The sequence below is a fragment of the Spodoptera frugiperda genome, chromosome 27 (assembly GCF_023101765.2).
Source record: "Spodoptera frugiperda isolate SF20-4 chromosome 27, AGI-APGP_CSIRO_Sfru_2.0, whole genome shotgun sequence".
Lineage (NCBI taxonomy): Eukaryota > Metazoa > Arthropoda > Insecta > Lepidoptera > Noctuidae > Spodoptera > Spodoptera frugiperda.
In genome coordinates, this window is record NC_064238.1 from 7577097 (window position 1) to 7600357 (window position 23261).

The 23261-nt window shown below is 34.9% G+C and overlaps 1 protein-coding gene across 2 annotated transcripts in view; it reads right to left on the reverse strand.

The window, feature by feature from the left end:
* Positions 1 to 10995: 10995 nt before the first annotated feature.
* The window catches only part of LOC118263309 (serine/threonine-protein phosphatase rdgC), a 72106-nt gene continuing 59840 nt past the window's right edge, over positions 10996 to 23261 (reverse strand). For both annotated transcript variants that reach the window (XM_050705181.1, XM_035575219.2), the window contains 5 exons: positions 14841 to 15026; positions 13706 to 13961; positions 13264 to 13412; positions 12936 to 13038; positions 10996 to 12849 (listed from right to left, as the gene is read on the reverse strand). In XM_050705181.1, coding sequence (XP_050561138.1) covers positions 12632 to 12849; positions 12936 to 13038; positions 13264 to 13412; positions 13706 to 13961; positions 14841 to 15026 — 912 coding nt within the window. In that variant the 3' untranslated portion in view covers positions 10996 to 12631. The remainder of the gene's footprint in view (positions 12850 to 12935; positions 13039 to 13263; positions 13413 to 13705; positions 13962 to 14840; positions 15027 to 23261) is intronic.

Sequence of the window (23261 nt, forward strand, 5' to 3'; positions counted from 1 at the left end):
TTTCCGACACTCGAAGCGCATGTAACATTAGCAAAACAGAGTCATGACGTCATGTAGTGTTTGTAAAGTGCAGCCTGCTGCGCTGAGGCTCAGGTTTCGCGGTAGAACGAAGGCGCGCGCGACCGCGCAATTTCGCTGCCACAACGTTGCACCCACGCCGATTTACCGGCATTATGACACTCACAATGGTATTAAGAGAATTTGATACAATCGTATACACGTAGGTATTTTCATTTATAACATATTCTAATTAAGGTCATTAAAAAAATAAGGAAGCCTTTGAAAAATAATACAATCAAAGCTACCGATACTTACATCAAATTAAACCTACGATTATATTAATCCCGAACTATTACATGGGTAGCATATTCTAACATAATAAGAAACCCAAATGCTACTGAGTATCTTAGGAACAATAAAAACATGCCCGTAGCTACCCATTATTAAGCGATACGCCTGTATAATTTATAAAATTGTCAAAAATTATATTCCGGTAGTCGCTGGCCAGTTATAATATTTTTTGTGCGTTACACCCCCGAAACGCAAACCGAAAAAAAAACTTCGGAGCACGCGACACGCGATCTGCGGCGTCCGACGAAAAAAATATTACATCGATAATCAAATCTCTGCGAGTTCGTTGGTTATTAAACGGCTATAAATTATCCTAATAGCTTCGAACTATTATTTCACGAGGAACGCTCAATAAACTCCTACCTAGAAGCATTGTCCAGTTTGAGTAAAAAAGTGAGTTTGGCGCGAATAGGGTAGCGTAATAAGTGGTTGACCGCTAAAGATGGGTCCAAATATTTAGCAGGTCATTATGTCCCAGAATTGCCGTTTAAGTAAACGGTTTTTGTGTATAATTTAGTTAATAGTTAATTTATGTCTATGTTAGGGACTTATTGGTTCCACTTTTGTTCTTTAAGCTATACTTAGGTAGTTGGGTTGTGGAATATGGAAAGACAAAAAATATTCTATTGTATTTTTATATTGAGCTTACTTAAACCATAATTTATATATAGCTGTTCTGTTAACCTATTAGGGTAATTTTAGAATCTCTATATTCTCTACGTCTTTCGCTACACTACGTCTATGAATAAAATAAGTCAAATTAATGATGATCGTAGAGGTTCACAAACCGTTAAGTTACCATTATTAATTAATTAGAAATGTCATTCGGGAATTATACTTCCCTAATACAGAAATAAGTCGAGCTGAAACTTGAGAAACTAACTGCGTAATTATACTTATTGGACTAATACCTAATGACACTCCAAAATATGTCAGAACTGCATTACCTAGATTAGTAAGTATGGCCAACGGCCATTAATTAAACTTAAAACTTGGCCACGCTTATGTTACCAACAGAATCTTTTCAGAGGTTCTCTTTTAGTTGTAGCTACATCAATTTTTACTGACTCCCATTCAGTTATAGGACCTGATTATTATTTACAGTACTATACTGTATACGTACCTAAATTATTTCAATTTGAAAATATCAATTATGCCCGAGAATTAAAGGCAAAATCTTTAACTAAATTAAATGTTGTAATTGATGTAATCAAACTTCGGGCAGCATTCGGCTCATTTATTTAAACAGTCAGCAGTCATCAATGTTTACTCAGCATAACAACAACAATAAAAAATAGACAACATTCACATTCACAAACATTCAAGTTATGGAACATTTAACTAGCGCCATCTCTATTTCACAACTAAAAGTAAATAAGCAACAATTTATTACAGCGCCATCTATCTTCAAATATACAAATTTCTATTAACATTAGACCAAGTGCGTTAAAAAGAGAGTATGTTACAAACCATAGATGTCGCTAATCTACAATACAGTCTAAATTTTATTAAAGCTCTTGATATCCTATCGCTCTCTCAAACCGTCCTAGAAGGTATAACAGACACTATTTTAGTCGTAGGACGGTTCGCACAGATGGCGTTAAGAGCTCCAAAAGGTCCTTCCTTTCAAAAAGGCTATCCAAAAGTTTTGTCAATATAAACTTAGAGTGAAGTGTCTAAATAATTTTTAAGTAGGAAAATAATCACTAGAATCTGTCATAGGCAGTAGTGCGACCAGATAGAGGCGGAAGTAGGTGGTTTTTTATTCCTTAGATACTTATTAACACATATGTACATTCGTTTAATTTTTTTCCACCTCTGCCAACTCCTACAAGGATAAAGAGATGTGAAAATAGCAACCTATTTATATTATAATCCAGATACTGAAAATTCATTGACAAAATAATAAATTCAGCAAATCCTTTAAGAAAGAAGATAGGGAACAGGTAGGTAATAGTGTAAGCAATAAATAAGCGTATAAAACCTTTCCCTTTTTATTTACGAGCCTGTACGTCAGGGGTGGTACGCATAAGGCAACTCTGTCATAGCAGGGATTTGACAGAACATTTAACAGGTCGAAACAATAACATAATAGAGATACCATTATTTTCTAGTTAGAAATTACCTACACAGCTGATTAAAAATAAACAAAAATCTAATTAAAACGAAATCATGATTATTTTTTTATTGTAAATCATCCAAAAAGTTTTACATTCATTCTACTTTGCCCATATCAATGCTATGGTAAAAACAAAATTAGCTCCTTTCAGGGGCACAAAAAATTGGCGTGAAAGGTTCTCCATCCCTGTGGTAATCTCAGTGTGGAATGGGAAACCAAATTAATGAGAGGACTTCGTAAATGAAGGTGACCACAAGAACGATGTCGTCAATTTTATTGGAACTTATTAATGGCGTCGGTTATAGGTGTCTATTAGGTGTTACTGGAAAAATATTGCCTGTAAGTAGCCTGGCTTTTTCTTTGTTAACTTTTGGATGGTTTCCATTGTTAAAAATTTGGATTCCTAGCTTAGCTTAAAAGTGGTCGTGTTTTCTTGTATGGTAGCCTTTTTTTTTTTTGGGGGAAAATCATCCAATGACTTCTCTTGCCAGGGCAAAGCGAGAGGGAGTGTCAGACTCTTACTGACTAAAAACCACCCCGTTCCTACTCCTGCTTTTCGAGCCGGAGCCCCGGTAAACCCGCTAGGTAGTCCGCAGCTCCGGATTAAGTATCAGCCCTACTGGGCCCCATTTTGTATGGTAGCCTAATTACTGCCGTACGGAACACTAGTTTGCACCATAAGCATTTTACTATATTCGTTTAGGTAAATGTTGTTTACTTGTAACCAAATACGACTCACTTACAAATGCATGAACTAACAATTCATGTTTTTTTTTTGAGCCCCCACAAAATCATTCTCTCACCTTGGCGAGGCAAGAGGGAGCGTCAGACACTTACTGGCTAAAACCACCCCGTTCCTACTCGAACCGGAGCTCCGGTAAACCCGCTAGGTAGTCCGCAGCTCCGAATCAAACAATTCATGACTTTGCATCCAAACCTTCTCGACGTTTCATAGTTATTTAGGAACTAATTTCACTAAAACCATTTATTTCTTCAGAACATACAATCGATAAACTACTTTCTCTTCTGAATATATTTTCAGATGTCGGACAACGTTATTAGGTTTGTTCGTCACGAATTTATACGGTGCCTACTTCGAGCCTACAGTCGCTCGGTGCATGACAATAAGCTCGTCCCATATTAAAATTTAAAACAGAGCACCCGTAGGCGTTGGTTTACGAATAAAATATTGGAAATGAGAATTCTGTTAATTAATCCTGTTTCATTGTACGTATATTTATCACTAGCTACTTCCGCGCGGTTTCACCCGCTCTGCTCGGTTCCTATTGATCGTAGCGTGATGATTTATAGCCTATAACCTTCCTTGATAAATGCGCTATTCAACACAAAAAGAATTATTCAAATCGGATCAGTAGTTCCTGAGATTAGCGCGTTCAAACAAACAAACAAACTAACAAACAAACAATCAAACAAACAAACTCTTCAGCTTTATAATATTAGTATAGATTTGCATGTTGGTTTTCAAATTATTAAATAATATCGCACCTTTTATTTCTAATTATGTTTTTTTACCCAGAATGCAAATAGGACTTTGTGACGCACCAACGCACAGGGAGTAATTTACATTGAGGCTCATGTAAATTGACTCCAAACAAACACACGTATATCCTTGCCTAAGGTCAGTTTAGATGACAAAGGCCAGGATATATTTCATTATAATACCTAAAAATACCACTATCAACCGCCTTACACAGAATTGTTTGTAAATTGGGCATTTCAAAGCTAGTATTCTCATTCCAAAACGGAGATTAATGCTCTCAGAATAATGGAGAGAGCCGTACAGGAAATTTTGGCCGGCACTATTCCGGTGATTCCGAAACCGTCTACCGGACACCACACGACGAACTAAGGGTCCGAGCACTTATTTACAACTCCAGTATTATTATGATAATAGTTGTGTCCTCATTTATTTTCTGCAAATAATTTTCTACGTAAGCTTTCCAGTTGTTGGGATTAAAAAATGCATTACGTTGTTTATTCTAAGTATTCAAGCTTGTGATTCATTATATATGCAAAACGGTCTATTCACACGAATTGTAAGTACCGTACCTATGGTTTTTACCTGTGTAAATCAGTCATTTTTGCATTTAAAATAATATACATAACAAGAACATGGCGGCACTCTTGACCCCGAAAATTATATTGGTAGGAATATCATACATAGCCAGTAAAATATGCTATGTAGTTAGTTCAAGTTCAAGTTCAAGGACTTCAGATACCTCCAAAAAACACAAACCAGTTAAAAAGAAAAACCCAAGATAATTTAAAACTATTTAGCAAGAAAGGAAAAGATGAATGATAAACTCAGTTCAGTTTCTTTCTTATCCATTAGTTTTTACCATATAGTTGGAGAACTGAACCATGTGGTCGCTACGTGACACGAGCACGTTGAAGTTATCAGAGCACATCTATCATGTCACATTATCTCATCCATCTAGTTGTTTGTGATTGGAACTTATACCCATAAGTCAGCTACGATCCTCACTTATGGGTAGTTTAAATATCGCAAAAAATAAACTGTCTGTCTAAAATGTGAATGAAAGCTTTTCCACCAGAGATGTGGTATGCTACGGTGCTGTGGATGAGTTTGGCTTCCACCAATCATATACACATAGCTTAGCACTGGTGGAAACGGACTTAACTAAACTATGTTTTTAATACGCAAAGATACGTGCACGCACTTTGCGGCGACGCATCTTCATAGCACATCTTAATCGCACAGTTCCATAACTTAGTATTAGTGGACGGGGTCACATAGTTACACTATAGCTTAGCTATTATGTCTTCGTAGCGTAGCACCCTGATTCGGACAACTTTGTTCAATTTCACACAGAAAAAAATAAGCATCTCAAGAAAGGATACTCTGTAAAAATACTAATTGTTATTGAATAATATCGAACTCTGAAACCATCTACTGAACCAGCCCTCTAAACACACGGCCCACGATTTCACATAGAGATGAAGCAATTAATCTTGTTCTTGGACTCACTCATAAATTATTCCTCAAGCACTATGTCTTCCAAATGCTGAATATTCCAGTTAGAACTGTAACAAAATCGTACCTACCTAGGTACCAACAAGTTCTCTTGAATAAATCTGAAATGTCGTCATTTGTTTGCTCGAACAAGTTGAGCGCGACACCTGATGTTCCATTTAGACGGAAGGCACCTGCGACAGCGTTTGGGGACTGAACTTATGTCTAAGACTTAGTTAAGCACCCTAACATTATTCAAAATGCACTAAGTACACTTAAAGTTAACCTTAGTTATACTTACTTGGTATAAACTTTGACAAAGTTACATAACAGAAATTGAATTACATATTAATTGCTACAAACTCATATCATACACCGGACACAAGGCTACACTATGTGGTCCCATTCAGACTATCATACAAGTAGATTAAGGTTTTATTTCGTGTCCAGCTATAGAACCTAATGGAACTTTAGTCCTAAGGGACACCAAAGAAAACCTGTGGCGGTACTCACGTTTTGTTGTTTTAGTTTTTTTCCTTTTAAAACGTAAAACTAGATTTTTTCTCCTGTATTATAGGTACTTTTACAAACATACTTAATCTTATACATACAACATAGACCCTGGAATAACAAATAGACCAATTTCTATGCTGTACGTCACTGTCGTCCAGATTCAGTAATCTACCATATAAACGCGAATATAATTTAAAAAAAAACATCAGTACCACAACTTTAGCTGTCGCTCTTTTACCAACAAACCAGGAAGACTCTGAAATCCACATCAAGATAGTACTTACAAGTATAAATTGAAACATGGGCCTCAAAAGCGATCAAAGATAATAAAAGCGAAGAAAATTAAAAGGAGAAGAAAGGTAAAAATTGCAGAATGAGATAAGATGAGACAAGGTGGCGACTGGCGAGGTAATCGTGTTTTTACTTTGTGTTTATTTTTACATCGCGCGGTTTATATTCTGAAAGGGTAGATATAGGCGTACCTACCTACGTAAATTTATATAATATTGACACCAATTTTTGGATACTTGTGTTAAGTCTTCTATAGGTTCAGTATTTTTATCGTTATACATAGAATAAACTTTCATTCTAGTTAATACGTTTCTCAAGAAATAATAAGGATTAGTGAAAGATTACTTACTATTTTGTTCATCATTAGTAGTTAGATTAACCGCATAAGTAGTTTAATCACTTTAATAATATATTGGCGACGAGATATTCAATAAGATAATAAGATCTTAATTATATTAGGCAGATATGAACTCGACTAGAATTATAATTAGCAAGGACCTAAAGCTAGCATAATGTGTGTCTGATCCGGAGCTGCGGACTACCTAGCAGGTTTACCGGGACTCCGGCTCGAAAAGCAGGAGTAGATACGGGGTGGTTTTTATTCAGTAAGAGTCTGATACTCCCTCTCGTCTCGCTGGCGACAGAAGTCATTGGATGATTTTCCCCCTTTAAAAAAAACATAATGTGTGTAAAACCAGTATCTAGATTGGCATCAACACGTTCGCTTATTCTAACATTTCTGAGGATTCGGCTCTAAGATCTGATAAAGGGTATCTCTTAGTTTCTAAGCATTTGACCTGGATCGTACTAAACTACATTCAGTTTAATGGCATTGATAATGTTTGGGACCCGAACCTCTACAATTCTATATTATTGTCTGAATGTAATCGGTATTCAGCCCATAGCACAGGTAATCCTAGTTTGGGTTCCTGATTTCCACCAGTTTAAATGTAATTTTAACTGTCTAAATTTTGACCTGGCCTAAACAAATAGTTATATAATTTTTGTAGAGAATTTTGAGATCTACAAATTTGGTCTGAGGTTTTTTTTTTCGAAAAAACTTACGGTTTTTGAGAAAAACCTGAAATTTTTACCTTTGGCCCCGAATAACTTATGAAGCAATCATGGGATATCTGGGGACCTTATATTTTTTTATCTATACATGTAATAAAATCGTAGAAAAGTGCTGTTTGTACATTGAAAATAAAAATAAAAAAAATAGCCGGGGTTATTGTTATGTCGATGTCGAACCCAAAAATGTAATTAACTTTTTTTATGTCTGTTTGTCTGTTTGTTGCGCGCTAATCTCAGAAACGGCTGATCCGAGTTGGATGCGGTTTTCACTATTAAAGCAAATTAAAGAATCACGTCAAATATAAAATAAAGAGGCCATAGTTTTTATTTCAAAAATTTCAAAAATCAAAAAATAAAAATAAAAAATACATTTATTCCGGAATAGAGGGCAAATTTTCAATCGTCATATAGTAATCAGAATTGAACGCATAAGTATTTTAATCACTTTAACAATATATCGGCAACTAGATTTGTCAATAAGATAATAATATCTTAAATTTATTAGACAGGTATAGGACTAGAGTTTGTTTTAAATTTAATAATATAAAGAAAGTACCTAAAAAGCTAGCATAATGTGTGTCTGATCACAGAGACACGGACTACCTAGCGGTTCGATTCCCGTCGGGCAAAGTATTTCCAGCTTTTTTCGGATTTTCGAAAATTTCTCAGTGAGTAGATACGGAGTCTGGAATTGTATCCAGGATATGGCAATAGTCTCACCCACTATTACATCGGATTTTAACACAATATGGTGAAAAGTGGGTGTACATTGGATAGCGGCATTTGCCGTAAACTGCCTACCCCTTCGGGGATAAAAACGTGACGTTGTTTGTTTGTTTAAGCGTTATTATAGCATAGGTAGGTTGTTATAAGGTCTTAATTTTAATTGTTAGTAAATTCGTAATTCGTAGCTTTCTAGTTTTAAGTTAGTTTTCATCTTAATTTCGGAAACTTATAATATTTCTTTATTAAGTCCGTTTTTAACCTAGGAATGCCCTAAGTTAGTATCATCTATTAAATTCAAACGCAGAGCTCAATGTGTGTAAACCTAGTATCTAGATTGTCATCAGAAGAGTTCGCTTCTTTAAAACCAAAAATTTCCGACGGAGTTCGCAAAACTGTGGATCTGATAAAGGTACCTCTTAGTTTCTGGCATTTTTGACCTGGATCGTACTAAACTAGGTTCATTTAATGGCATTAGCATGTGATAATGTTTGGGACCCGCGTAACCTCTAACAATTGTATATTATTGTCTGAATGTAATTGGTATTAAAAATAGCCCATAGCATTGGGTAAAATAGTTACTTCCTGACTTCCACCACTTTTTTGTTATTTTAATTATCTTTAAAATTTGACCTGGCCTAAAAAATTAGCTATATAATTTACTTGTAGAGAACGGTTTTGTTAATAGATCTACAAATAACCTTAGGTCTGAGGTATGTTTTCGAAAAAGTTACAGTTATTTGAGAAAATTCCTGTCGTGTGATTTCAATTCACCTGAAATTTTTACCTTTGGCCCCGAATAACTTATGAAGCAATCATGGGATATCTGGGCTCTAGGACTTTTAAATTTGTATATTTTTATGATTAAATAAAGGTCTCGAGCAAAATTTAGCTCTGTCGGAATTTTTGTTCTTTCATTACTGATTTCAGGTCTAAATTGACTGGATTAGCATGTGCACTAAGCTACGTACGTAACCCTCACTTAATAGAAGTACATATGTATTATCATTGATAATTATAGCTTTGAGTACGTAAGCTAATAAAAATATATCAGGCTCATTGGTTTTATAAAAATAAATACTGACCTAACTCTGAACTCAACTTTCTTTGATAAATTTTGAGCCCTATCCCTTTGAGGTAAAGTCGAAAAGCTGTTGAATAAAGGCAAATTGGGGTAGGTAGACTTGCTACTGTCTGGGCAACGACAGGTAGACGGTAACACCACTTTAGTCAGTTAATACCTCATGATATATTTAACCTTAGATACGAACGGTTCAATTTGTTTTATTTTCGAAAATTCACGTTAAAAAGCTATTATAAGGAAATTCTATTCCTGTCGTGTGATTTCTAATTCATAACTGAAATGTTTCCGTTGATGGCGTTCGTGACCTTTCACATATCCTAATTTAACGAAGATACAAAGTTAGATATGTGTCAAAAAAAACACAGATGTTTAGTGGCTATAATATTTTGCAAAGATTAGTTAGTATTCTAGTTACAAATGTAACCACGTTCCATATTCGTGTTAATATATTTATTGCGATTGATACACTTGTTGCAAGAAGACTATACGAACGCGATACTTCTTTATGACACGCCATCTTATGTAAAGGACAGTTAGTCTAGCATTGGCTGTTAATGCAGGCTGTAACGAGGCTTTCTAAGATATAAAACATATTTCATTTAAATATCAAACACAAAACCTATCTAACTACTGCCTACCCCAACTAAAATACATAAATATTCCAGTTCTATTTTCATGTATAAGAATCGTAAGGTTATTTTTCAGTTTACAGACACATAATGCTGTTATATCCCATCTCCCTGACTATCATTAGCGAGATATAGCTACTGATACAAATTGTTACCACTACAGAGAAAGTAAACAGTAGGTCAACTCCACACCTCTAATACCTCTATAAGTAAAGATAAAGATCGTTTTATTTGCCAAAACATGTGTAATAATATATGCAAAATGGATGTTTACTATAGATGGTATAGTACCTACTTATTGATTGTATCAACATGTTTAACCATACTGTACGGTACTGGTTAGACTACCTAGTTTTGGCGTAATTCTAATTATTTTGCTTTGTTATATCTAGATAACTTCAGGGTCTAGCTTTGAGTCTTATTTTAATCTATCTGTAAAAATATCGAGATACTTATCGTCGTCTCATTGATCCTGGTCGCAAATGCTATTGCTTTTTTTAAGGGGGCACAATCATCACTTACTTTACTCACATTACTTCTCTCGCCTTGGGCGACGCAAGAGCGGAGGGAGTGTCAGACTCCTATTGACTAAAAACCATCCCGTTCCTACTCCTGCTTTTCAGGCCGATGCCCCGGTAAACCCGCTAGGTACTTAGCAGCTCAAATGTAACTGCTTAAAAAGGGGTCTCAGGTCCAATGTATGAAAAGTTTACGTGTAGGAAATTTTTATAATCTGCCTAGAAATATGGAGTTTAAAATACTACGTCATAGTACTGTATAAATATTATGAAGCTTATTTATTTACCTCTTTACCTGCTGCTGTTTGCTTTATTGTAATGCGGAACGTAATATCTCCGCAAGTGTGAAGGAAATTAGATTTTTTCGATACGGATATGTGTACTCCAATATTATTTTATAGCTGCTACGAAATAAGTACCTATGTACGATAATAACATGAACTTTTGGAAACCTGAAACTGCTATAATTACGAGTAGTGAGAAAAGTTAGAAGGAACTGAGTAATTACTTTGTTTGTTCTCGTTATGAAGAAAACATTTTAAGTTGTTTCTTAGTATCAACTTATTATATAGAATAAAATTGAAAAACGGCCTTGTAAGTTATGTTCACTGTAGACGGAATTATACAAGTTATTGTATACTGCAATGCAGTTACTAAAATCTATATGATGCAACAAAATGCTCAAATCAAACAACCAATAGCAATATCACAATTTAATGGACAATTATTAAAAATACAGAATATATTAGCTATAATATTTTCGTAAATAACATTTTTTTATTTATTATAAGATATAAAATAAGTTTTTAGAAGTTCGTAAATTCCGATAGCGATATATTTATATTTAATTCATATATTTTCATTAAAGCGCATACTGACTTGTGTATTTTGATAAAATTGGGAGCACAGCTCGGATGCTGACACAGCTATGAATAGCATCGTACGAAACATAATCTCTGTGACACGCGATGTAAATCAAAAATGGTACGAGTCAGTAGGCTCCTTTAACAAAGAGTTTTATATATTTCTATAAGTCAACGACACGAGTAATAATAAGTCATAAAATATATAGCGATTATAATTTAAATTTTAGATTCGATTAGCAAATACGAAGGCCGCCTACTGCAGGCCAATGAAAATCACGAGACTCATCAGACTAATGCTGCCCAACAGATATACTCCGACTACAATCGTATAGTACGTACATTCGATATTAAATTATGTAATGCGACGTTTCTGGTAAAGATAGATTGGAATGCTTAATAATTGAGTATAAAGATATGTATAAGAAATCGCTCTACTAATGACTAGAAACACGCTAAGACAGATTATTTTATTAATTGCAATTTTTATTACCAAAATATAGATATATTACAATATATCTAATCGTAGCCCTAAATAAGAAGAAACTTTATCATAATAAGGAACTTTATTTGAAAAAGATTAAATTTATTCCAATCTAAAATAGATGCAGGTGATATTTAGAAAATAGCACGTTACTACACTACATATTATATTTTGACAATATTCAGTAATTGTGGCTACAGCGAATACACCAATACAAAGTTGTAGAGTCATCGGCATCATTGTTCCCATTCGTTAATTGATCGCATCATGAAACTTCATGATGCACTTAAATATATTTGTTCGTGTAGTTACCGATCACCTCGGAACATGTACAAAATACGCTTTATATTGGCACCAATCAAACATTTGGACATATTACAAATACAAAGATTTACAAATATAGACTCGGTAACATTACAAAATTATATACTAGAGTAACTTAGGTAGCTACAATTTTACTTTTAGTGAATAAAATATCAATGGTAAGATTAATGATCAAAATCGCAAATGCAAATATTCTTATAAACAGCTACGTAACCTAAAGAGAGTTTTGTCATACAATACAATCAAATATACATGGTGTATGTATCTTAAACATTCGATGTAAACAAACGTCAAACTTATAGATAACGAAGTAAAATACAGTAGAGGTGGTGGATGAGCGATATAATGCAGCAGAAATGACACGGAAGTAGCAATAATCCCGTTAGACTCTGTAATGTGATGAAAGTATTAGATGTCGCTCTCGAGCAGGCCGGGCCGCGAGCGGCGCGCGGCCGCCGAGCCCGTCTCCTCGCAGTCAATCAGCTCGATGTCGTCCAGGTGGTTCGCCGCCCCCACACTCTCGCCCATCAGGTGTGCTTGTCCGTTTGTATTACTCTTTGAAGGTTTATTTTTATCGTCATCTTCTAGTTTGAGAACCTCAATTTGAACACCTGTTTCATCTTTATCGACCGCCGTCCTGCTCGGGCGGCGGTCAAGTTCCTGTCAGGTGGCTTGTATCTCGGCTATCTCGTTCTCCTCATACTGTAAACTCCTTTCAGCGAGCCGGAAGCTCTCTAGAAACTCGTTCAGATCAACCAATCCGTCTTTGTTGATGTCCATCAAACGGCAAATATCAACCAACTGCTCTTGCGTCATCGGATTTGGCATATATTTCCCAATTAGTTGACAAGCTTCCGAGAATTCTTCGAGCGTAATAAAACCTGAGATCAAAATTTCAATTAGTTCTTATTTGATATGGGTGGAAAATCATATTTTTTTAAATTATACAAATCGATTCTAAGTTTACCTGAATTATCTTTGTCCAATATTTTAAAAATGGCTTCCAAACTGCTCTTATTTTTGTATAAGGTTTCGACAACATTCGATGAGTCAGTTTTACGACCAATTTTCTGTAAAAGAAATTCGATATTGTAGCATCAGATTATTTATCCAACGATTGTTAATGTGACATTGTTGTTTGTAAAAGTCGTTGGCTTTGTTCGGAAGACTATTTGATCTCGTTACATAAATACTGATATTTGTTAGATACATTGTATGTCTTTAGACATTACAATTGATGTTGATTCTGTATATGTATTAGCAATTTGTGTTACTATGAATCTTATTTAACTTACGCTGGAGTTCAGGTCGAACGTGTCCATGTACCGGACGCGGCGCGTGTCTGGGTCTGTCCGTACCAACTTGTCCTTTAACATTCTCCAGGGAAGCCCTAAATGCGTGGTTTCCTCCATCGCTTGGCACCAGTCGCTGATCGATATGTAGCCTACAAACATTTATCTCAATAAGTAAAGCATTACGTCAATTAGGCTTCCCCAGAGGGTAAATCTTAACAAAATATAACCCAAAATGTTTTTCAGTATTTGTCTTTGCAAGAAACTCAAGTAGAATATTTGTTTGAAAGTTGATATCACATTAACTTACAAAAATATTTTCCAAGCAATAATATTTACCCAACAACTTTATTTCACTAACATTTCAGATATAAAGAAAAATATTTACAAAGTGCGTAACTGTGTTTGGAAACTTTGAGGATTGAACCATTCAATATATACGAACCACTTTGATCTAAATCCATACTGCGGAAGTTTGCTTCCAATGGCCTTCTAACCATCATTATTTGGTTGTGCAGTTCCCTCATGGCGGAAGACTCGACCAGGCCTACTCTCTGTCGGAAAGTCAGCCGTCGAGTGCGGGACACAGCTGCAGTGTACTGGACGAACTGACGCTCCAACGAGTTGCCACATAGCTTCAGGTACGCCCCTTTATTAGACCCTAACTCGTAGTAGTTCGATGCAGAGAAGATTGTTATCACCTGCCACAAGGGAAACTAATTAATGTTGACCGTGAACTTATGGCGTAATCGGCTAGTAAATGTTGGATGTGTCGGCGACGGCTACTCTATAACGGCAGTATTGGGACTCGATTCTCCACTCGAGTGCCATTACTCCACCCTCATAATAGCAATAGGTTAATTATAATAAAATAAACACATGTTTCGAAACACATATCCCCTGATAATTGTCTCATCTAATTTGAATAATTAGAAATGTAATTAATACGACCACATACAAAAATTAACATACGAATAAAGTGTTTCGTTGAAAAAGATGGGAATCCAATTACGTTTTCCAATTTTCCGCGCGTGCAAACTAGCGCTCTACAATTATATTGTTACGTAACGAAACATGCTGTATAAGCTAGATGCACATTTTATGCTGTATGTGTCTATAAACCACGAGAAACGAGCCAACCCACTGACGAAATAACCACGCTTCGTGGCTTAAGAATGAAATGAAGCTGGTGCTTAAATATGCAAATGTGAGTTCTGCCAATTTCGTTTATTACATACTTATGAGTGAGAGAACCCGCTGCACACTCAGCAATAACAATTTTGATCAACATTTTATGACAGAACCAAAAGATGTTATCAATGTTTCAATCTAAGATATCCCATACAGATTCAATGAAAAGTTTGAGGAAAATCAAATTGGTTTTTAATTATTATTGATAGGGTCTCAAGTGTAAGGACGTTGAAAAGAAAACTCTTTTGAGATAGGGAAACCAATTTTTGACAGCTCTGAAGGTAGAAAAATTTGGTAAATAAAATATCACGATTTATTAAATGCTTAGAAAATCGCTCAAAATAGAAAGCTAAAGGTCAGAACTCTTTGAAATTTTATGATGAACTTACATTTCCATTGTGCAGTAGCTCGTATCCACCAGGTTTGCACTCGTGACTTCTGATGAGGAAGCTCAGCTTGTTCTTCTGCAGAAAGTTGGCGGTGACATCAGGACCGAAGTAGGTTCCAGCACCACGGAGAGCATTCGCCACACAGCCACCGGTACATTGTGGATCTGACCAGAGGATGTCGAATACCTAGAAAAATAAGTTAAAGTTAGTTGTAAAAACATGCTAAATAAAGTGTAACGCTTGGACAGAATAATCATAGTTAGTCTTAGGCACATTAGGTTAAGTTATTATTTATTATTATTCACTGGTCCAGTTACTAAATAACCGCCGCACTCAGAGTCATTTAATGATTACTTAACCGAGTCCTTAGCAAATGTTTTCGGAACAAAATCATTACTCAGGAAAAGTTTAAGTAATCATTAAATGTCTCTGAGTACAGCCATAAGTATAATAAGTAAATTAATGAGATACACTTTGAGGTGAACATCATGATATGAAGACAAAATAGGTAATGTCCTGAACTTTAATCTCATTAATATTAAAGTATCTAACAAACATTTAAGTAATGTCAAAACCCAAAATAGATACATAATCAACATCTCTGGAATACACACACAATTTCAGGCATCCAATTTGTAAATTAAATTATCTACTTAAACGAAAAACGTTACACGCATTCGCTTTCAATCAAGTTCACTCAGCACACATTTTATTCCACCGATCGTTAAATGCGTTGTGGTGTCACGATAATCAATGCGATGTAAATGCCCGTCAGCCTGTCTGTCTGTCCGTCCGTCTGCTCACAGACTGAGTGACATTCCATGTCCTTCGCAACGCAAATTTGGTGAGATTGTGGCTTAATTATTTAGCTTTATTAACCATATCTGATTATGAGGTACTAAGTTCAATTCCTTGCTCGTGTCTATTATTAGGTATTACCTAAATAACTATTTACTTGATTGGGAAATTCTCAATAGCTTTGAATGTCTACCCAATTTATGGTACAGACTAAGAGCCATGTGGCTCTTAGTCTGAAATTCCTTAGTGCCAGTAACGTGTTTGTAGACTCTTTGCCTTCCAACTCCACCACAGCGAGGAAAAAGATATGTGGAGGATGGCTATTGTTCCTGAGAATGGTGCACTGCCATCTATTGGATTCCGGCTGTGGTTATAAGTAATGTGACAATGACATAATATCCTTGAGTCAATAGTTCGGGTATGTCGCTGAAGGGGGTATAGTTGACGCCCGTTAGTATGTTGTGTTGATACGGTGCTGAGATGTGTGTGTCATGGACATGGTGCGACGGCAATTCTTCTTATGTTGGATAGTCCATTTATCGAGGAAAGTTATAGGCTATAAAATCACGCTAGGATCAAAAGGAGCTGAGCAGAGCAGGACAAACCACGAGGAAGTAACTATTACTTTATACACCTAAAAGCAATCGTTCATGAACCTGTCACCGGGGAAATGAATGATCGACAATCAGCGTCCTTCATGTCACAAAAGGTTTAAGTATTAATTAAGTAACTCGGGCCACAGTTTAATACACCGCGAATCCAATGATTAGGCGAACCAATTAATTATTTGTTGACGTGAATTTGGTTGAATAGAGCTTATTTATACAGCAGCGTAATTATTCATTAGAGGATAAATCTGATGGATAGTGTTTAGTCATTATCGAATAATTGAGCCTTTGTGCGCTTTGGTGAAAGATTTTTATTAATGACTTTGTATCTCTTAATTGTGAATTTAGTCACTAATTATTTAGGATTAAAGTTCAATTTGTAATTTTACTTAAATGTTAACGTTTATGGGCTTGAAAAAGTTTGTAATATGTTTCTAGTTTTCTAGCGTAAACACGAGTACACGTACACTAAGTTCCTAGGTACCCAATGAATTAATAATCAGTTTCCCTTACCCTTTATCAAAATTTAAACGATACGAAACCTTCCACGTTTTTCCTTGCCTTAAAATTTGTTTAAGTAATTGTTACTTAGGTAGTACATTATTTACTAACACTTGACCTTTTTCTAAAAAATCTGTACTTTAATCCACATGATGGACATCACATTGTGAACTGTGAGTTGATGCCCATCACATCAGGCTAAAGTTATTTATATTTCTAGCAGTCGACAGTACAACAACAAATATTTAAGATATCTGTCTGTTTTTACTCGGATACATTCAGTTTTTTTAATAATCTTGATTTATACACATAACAGCAATAATAATCTTAGTCTAGTGATATTATTAATCCCGTATCTAAGTCTGGTCTTAGCTCAAAAGGAGTTGATATTATTTAGTGTCAATTGTTCATTCATTAAGTTCAAGTTGGGATCTTTAATTAAGTATATTCCACTAGTTATACTGCTATATAATATATATATACGTTGGATCATTTTCAATAGTATACAAAGCAGACTACGCTCGTTTATAGTCTAACCATTTATTATCTTGATACTAATAACATAATAACTAATGATATGATAGTCGTAAAGAATAATTAGTATTAGTTATAGTAACCATGATACGATGACATAAATTATATTATATAGTCATTACCCAAAAACGAAAGCGTCCTTAGTGACCAGCGATCCTCATATCACTTGCCAAGTGATAGTACGAGTTATGACCAACCCTGTCTTTAGAGGGGATGGTTGACTATGTTCTGATTAAACTAATATACATAGATTCAAAGTAATAAAACCATAGGTTTAGTAGCCCTACTTTTCCAATAACCTTTTTAAAATGAAAGGTCAATATAGATTACAATTCTGTGTACCATTTAAAATCAAATTGTATGACAAGGACACGGACCAAGAGTCCGTGGAGAACAACTGTAAATAAACTTAAAAAAAAACCCCTGTCTTTAGAGGGGATGGTTGACTTATATGTTCAGTTTAACTTAATATACATAGATTCAAAGTAATAAAACCATAGGTTTAGTAGCCCTACTTTTCCAATAACCTTTTTAAAATGAAAGGTCAATATAGATTACAATTCTGTGTACCATTAATGAACGCTATAGTCCATAGAAGTATAAATATTATATGGGCAGTACCTCGAACAGCTATTTATAAACGTAAACAAATGGACAGTCATTAAAACCGGGTATGAATGTAAAGCTCACAATTTTGTCCATAAATCCTATATTTTTTTATTTAGCTCTTGATAGGGGTATGAAAAGAGGTAGCCATTGATTTTTGTGAATGAATTTAACGAAGCTGATGCTTGAAAAGGAACCTCAATGAAAAGAGTTGTTTTTTTTTAGAATCGGTACTACGTTTCAGGTAGAAGTTACTAGGTAATTTATTTTTCAAATTAGCTTTTAATTCGATATGTTTATTTATAGTAACTATGTATTTGTGCTATACCTTCTAAGTCTTACAATCAAAGTAAATTTTATTGGTCTCTTATATTTACTATGAATTAATAGTTGAGTAAGTCAATCCAATAAAGTAACGAAGTCTGCTTTCCCATAAAAAACTCGATTATACAAACTGTATCTGCAAATCTGAAATATTCTTCACTTCCTAAGTCTACGGAACTTTCTGAATAAATGGATTTATTCCTGCTCCGTCCTCTTCCAATCATTTATAAAATACTTAATAGTATTCTGAAATGCTAATATTATTGAAAATATTCATCTTCCGTATGATTTAATCCGGTGTTTAGGCAAACTTGAGTGAATCTCAAATTATTTTATAACGATGATAAATTGATTTATTTCGACATCACCATTATTGGGAGCAAGAGAATCTCACTGTTATTCTAAGTAGATATTTACGATTTCAAGGAAACGAGTGTATTCTAATCCACGTGTATTCTAAAACCTACCTTAATATAGAGACCTACTCTGTAATTCATATTATTTGGATGCTTAGGAAAATGAAATTAAGTGTTAGTAGGTACTTGATATTGTATTTTAAATGTGTTCATGTACACCTAACAGGTTATCAGTCCCAAATCCCAATTACGTAATAAAAAAATCAAAACATAAAACAGACGTGAAATAACGCATGCGTTGTGTTTCGTTGTATGAGCGAGGTTACCGGAAGTCCCTTCCTAATCCCCGATTTCCCAACAAACTCCCAAATTCCTAAGCCCCAAAAGGCCGTCAACGCGCTTGTAACGCCTATAGTGTTTCGGGTGTCCACGATTCGGGCGGCGACAATTGCTTACCATCCGTCAAGTGATCCGTCTGCTCATTTACCGGCTTATATACCATAAAAACTACAAAATAAATATTAACCAAATAAATCGAAAGCAAACATTACGTTCGTTAATCGTCAGATCAGATCACACGATCAATCACAAATAATACTACGTATAGATCACATGACTAAAAGCAAAAATAAACAAACCTAGCCACCATTTACTAGTTACAAAAAAAACCTATAAAAATCAACATAAACTAGTACCACGACCTATAACAAAACAAAGTTTATGAGTTGAACATAATTTAGCCACATGTTTAATAAACATTCCTCCATATTTATGTTATAACCATAAAGTTTCCATTCTCCCTGAAACACGGAATGGAAAACGTTTTTTTATTACAGGTAATAATATGTTTTAACTACTAAAACATTATTATGATAGTGCTTACCTAATTCATATATTACTGCTATTAAGCGCAATTGTCCTTATCCTATGTATGAATAGACCTTTGGTCCTTTTCACCAACCACCAACCACCCCTAAATCATTTCCATAAGCCTAATTCCCTAAACCATAACCCTAAACTAAGAGTTACTTAATGTGAGGAAGCGCTTAAAATATTCACATAACTATACTGTTTAGGTGTCACTTAAAATGTCATTAAGTGTAACCTATCTTAGGTTAGGGGTTCCTTAAAGTTTAAGAAAAGTAAAACGGCTATCAGTATTTGTCAAATTCTCGGATTATAGATCACTAACTAGAGCTGTACCTACTTCACATTAGGATGTGAAGTGTCAGATTTGATACATCATTCTGTAAACACAATTTAAAAATAACGCGATAAGAGTTATATATTTACTGAAAAGGTTTGTACTCAAGTTCCCAAGTTACAAGAGACTTCTTCCTTAGGGAGATGAGAAGTCGACTTTTAGCTAAGCTAGGTAATCTGAGATTCAAACACAAAAGTATTGCTTTACACAATACATATCCTCACAGTATTAGGTACATAAAACTAATAAACGTAGGTGTAACACCTCTGTTTACACCTACTAGACGCAAGCTATGATATTTGATATTAAGTCCAAATGTTCTCGCGTCCTACGCCAAAATATATTTACTCAGTTAACTTATTTATTGAATAAGACATTTCTAAATAACAACGAAACCGCTTTAAAGGGCAGATGGAAGATTCTAAGTCAAAGCGTTTATAGGAATCAAAATGGAAATAGATTAAGTCTAAAGATTATGTTTGTTTGCCTAAGAGAGTGGGTCTTTGGTGGCTTACTTAGGTGAATAGTTGTTAGAGAGTAATAAAGTCTTACATTTAACCTCTTCTCTGTCGGTATATGAGATATAATAGACACAACACCTCGTGTCTCGCGTAGATCTGCGTTCCGGGTTAATCCCTAAGTTGGGTAAAGTGTTATGGGGGCTTTCGATGTCGTGATTTATCAGACAGATGTTCGAAATAATGTCTAATACTACACAAAACTCCCTTTACTACTCGGTAGTCTCCTAAGGGGCCTATAGGATAACAGTGCAAAGCCCCGACTTGCACATGCTATACTGATCTCATTTCACCGCAAACTTGTGTGTTTACAAATATTTGTGTAGACTACACTATACATGTCAAATGTTTATTTAAAGCGTGAAATAAATATTTTTTCTTTCTTCTTTCTTACTATAAAAATGACGAAAAAAACTGAAGAAAAGTAATAAACATAAGTACATATTTGTAAGTACCAAGAACCTAATTCTATCCATTTGAAGAACAACACACTTAATATTACATTTCTGTCAGAATACCTGTCTTTTGCGAACATTTTTCTTAATAAACAGTAGACGTAACTAACAATAAGTTGATGTATAATGTCGTGACCCGTAACATTAAGGACAAAGGCGCACTATTGAATTTCGCTGCCACCATTAGCGAAACGAAGATAAATGCACCGTACTATCAATAAAATATTCTAGTAAATGTACTAGTTGATACACGTGCATAGTTTACACTGTAAAAGGATATTATGAGAAACTTTTACTCCGTTTTAGTAATATTTTTAACAGTGTATTATAATTAATAAATCTCCCGATCGATTTTGATCTTGGTGGCCAGTCTGTCTAACTAGACTAGCCCTAGGCAACGCACAAATGCATGTGTGCAAACGCAGGTGCACTCTGTTCCCTCACTCTCTAAACCCAATGGGACGGCAGACCGACACGACCGGAGAGAGGTCAGGCGCAGGAGCAACGGCTTTACGTGCTTTCCGAGACACAGGGAGTGAAACACCACCAAACTTCTCGACTCCGGGCTAATAATGGTAATTTTACTCAGAAAATGCCATTAGATATCACTTTTTACCCGGCGCGAGAATCATTTCAAAATATTAAACAATATATACAGAATTTTCTTAATCATTTTGTTGATACAAAGTGAGGGATAAGTCCAATACAAAACAGTACAGACAATTTCACATACCACATCACAACATAGAATTTTGAAATGGAAAACCTAATGAGACAGCTCAAAATTACTTAGTACTGTCCAAAGGTTTTGAGCCTAACTGAAATAGGCCAAGTAAATTGGCGTCCTCTAAATTGAAAGCGTTTAAGCCTTCATAAAGCTGGTAAAGTGTGTAGAGGTGTACCCTGAACCGACCTCTAGTTACGGTTATTTTGTCAACTACAGACTTTAATCAATTCCAGGCTCGTGGCCTAGATATTTAGACGAAGGGGAAACCCAATTTAACCCTAAACTGCATCGCTCAGATTGTTTTAATTCTAGATCATCGAGGCAATTTTAATGGTTCGCCTGTCGTTTTAATATCTTCTAAGCGTTTTATTGAAATAATTTCTCAGATTTTAAAATTCATCGTGTCATAAACTGTTAAAGGATTTATCTAAGGCCGTGGTGTGAAAGTTATAAAGTTAATCTCCTTAAATTGTGGTTGTAAAATCTACTCTAACTATAAATGAAGGAGTTAGATTGCCTGTTATTATTATTATTATACTGCAAGCCATAATAGCGATACTAGGAGGTTAATCGAAATTTCCAAACTACAACTGGACTGCCACAAATGTACAGAAATACAAAAACCCCTAAACATTTCCGGGCATTTTAAACAAAAACATATGTATCGCAAAACGGAAAAACATAAATATTCTCGCTACCAGAAAAACAACAGTACAGAGCGAGTAGCGGGGTTAACCTAAAAAAAGTAAAAAATAAAATATATTTTTTGACTTCACGACCGAACGGTTCCAGTATACATTTCAATGTTTATCACAAACACAACAATGTACCTACAAACCGAATGAAAACAGACCACAATCAACAAAAAGAGGTCAACTACTTAATTCCATCAAAAAGGCAACCTCTATTATGAAAGTTTTTTCATTATTTGTATTGAAAACGAAAAGGTAAATAAAAAACAGCACAATGGCAGCGAAACTTTGGTAGTGGTTAGTGAAATTATAATTCGAAAACATTCCGTTTGGATTTATTAGCGTAATGAAGCCATTGGGTAATGTTTCAATTTAAAAAATATATCTGAGTAAAGAAAAGTGAACAAGAATTCAATTGCCAAGTACTATCAACTAAGTGTTGATTATATTGAAAAAAAATCTTGTTTTTAATATGGCTTTGATACTAAATCAATAACTGATTTTTCCACACTTAAGTAACACAAGTTTAACCAATTTCTCAAAAATATTTAACAGATTTTCAATTCTACAGCAAAAGAAATGTCTCAGAAAACAGACGAAAATTCCTTACACATGCCAAAAAAGCACGCATATTACGCAAATGAACCTTAGTTAGAAAACTCATTACATTTACATGTAAGTGGTAATTGGTCCATAGATAATGTGGTTCACACCTAAAAGACACTTGGAATTATTCCAATTAGCAGCAAAATCCATACTTGGAAACGAACATAAAAAACTGTCGCGGCGGCAACAGTGTCACATCGTTAGAGTTTTACTAAATAAAGTTTACAAAAAAAAAGTTTATTTCGAGGTAGGAGCCACATATTAGGTACCGCTGAGAAAAGTTAGTCTAATTGAAATGGAAAACGTTATTTTATCCGATCTGAGTTTCGAACTTAGTTCTTCTTACTCGACAGCCGCACTTGCAAGTCTTGTTTTTGTAATTTACCTATTGTGAGGTATTAAATTACTTACTAAATTGTTTAAAGAGGTTACTCAACTAGTTTCAAACCGCGCCAGGGTCCATAGTCATGATCGTGTAACCTTATCGAACCT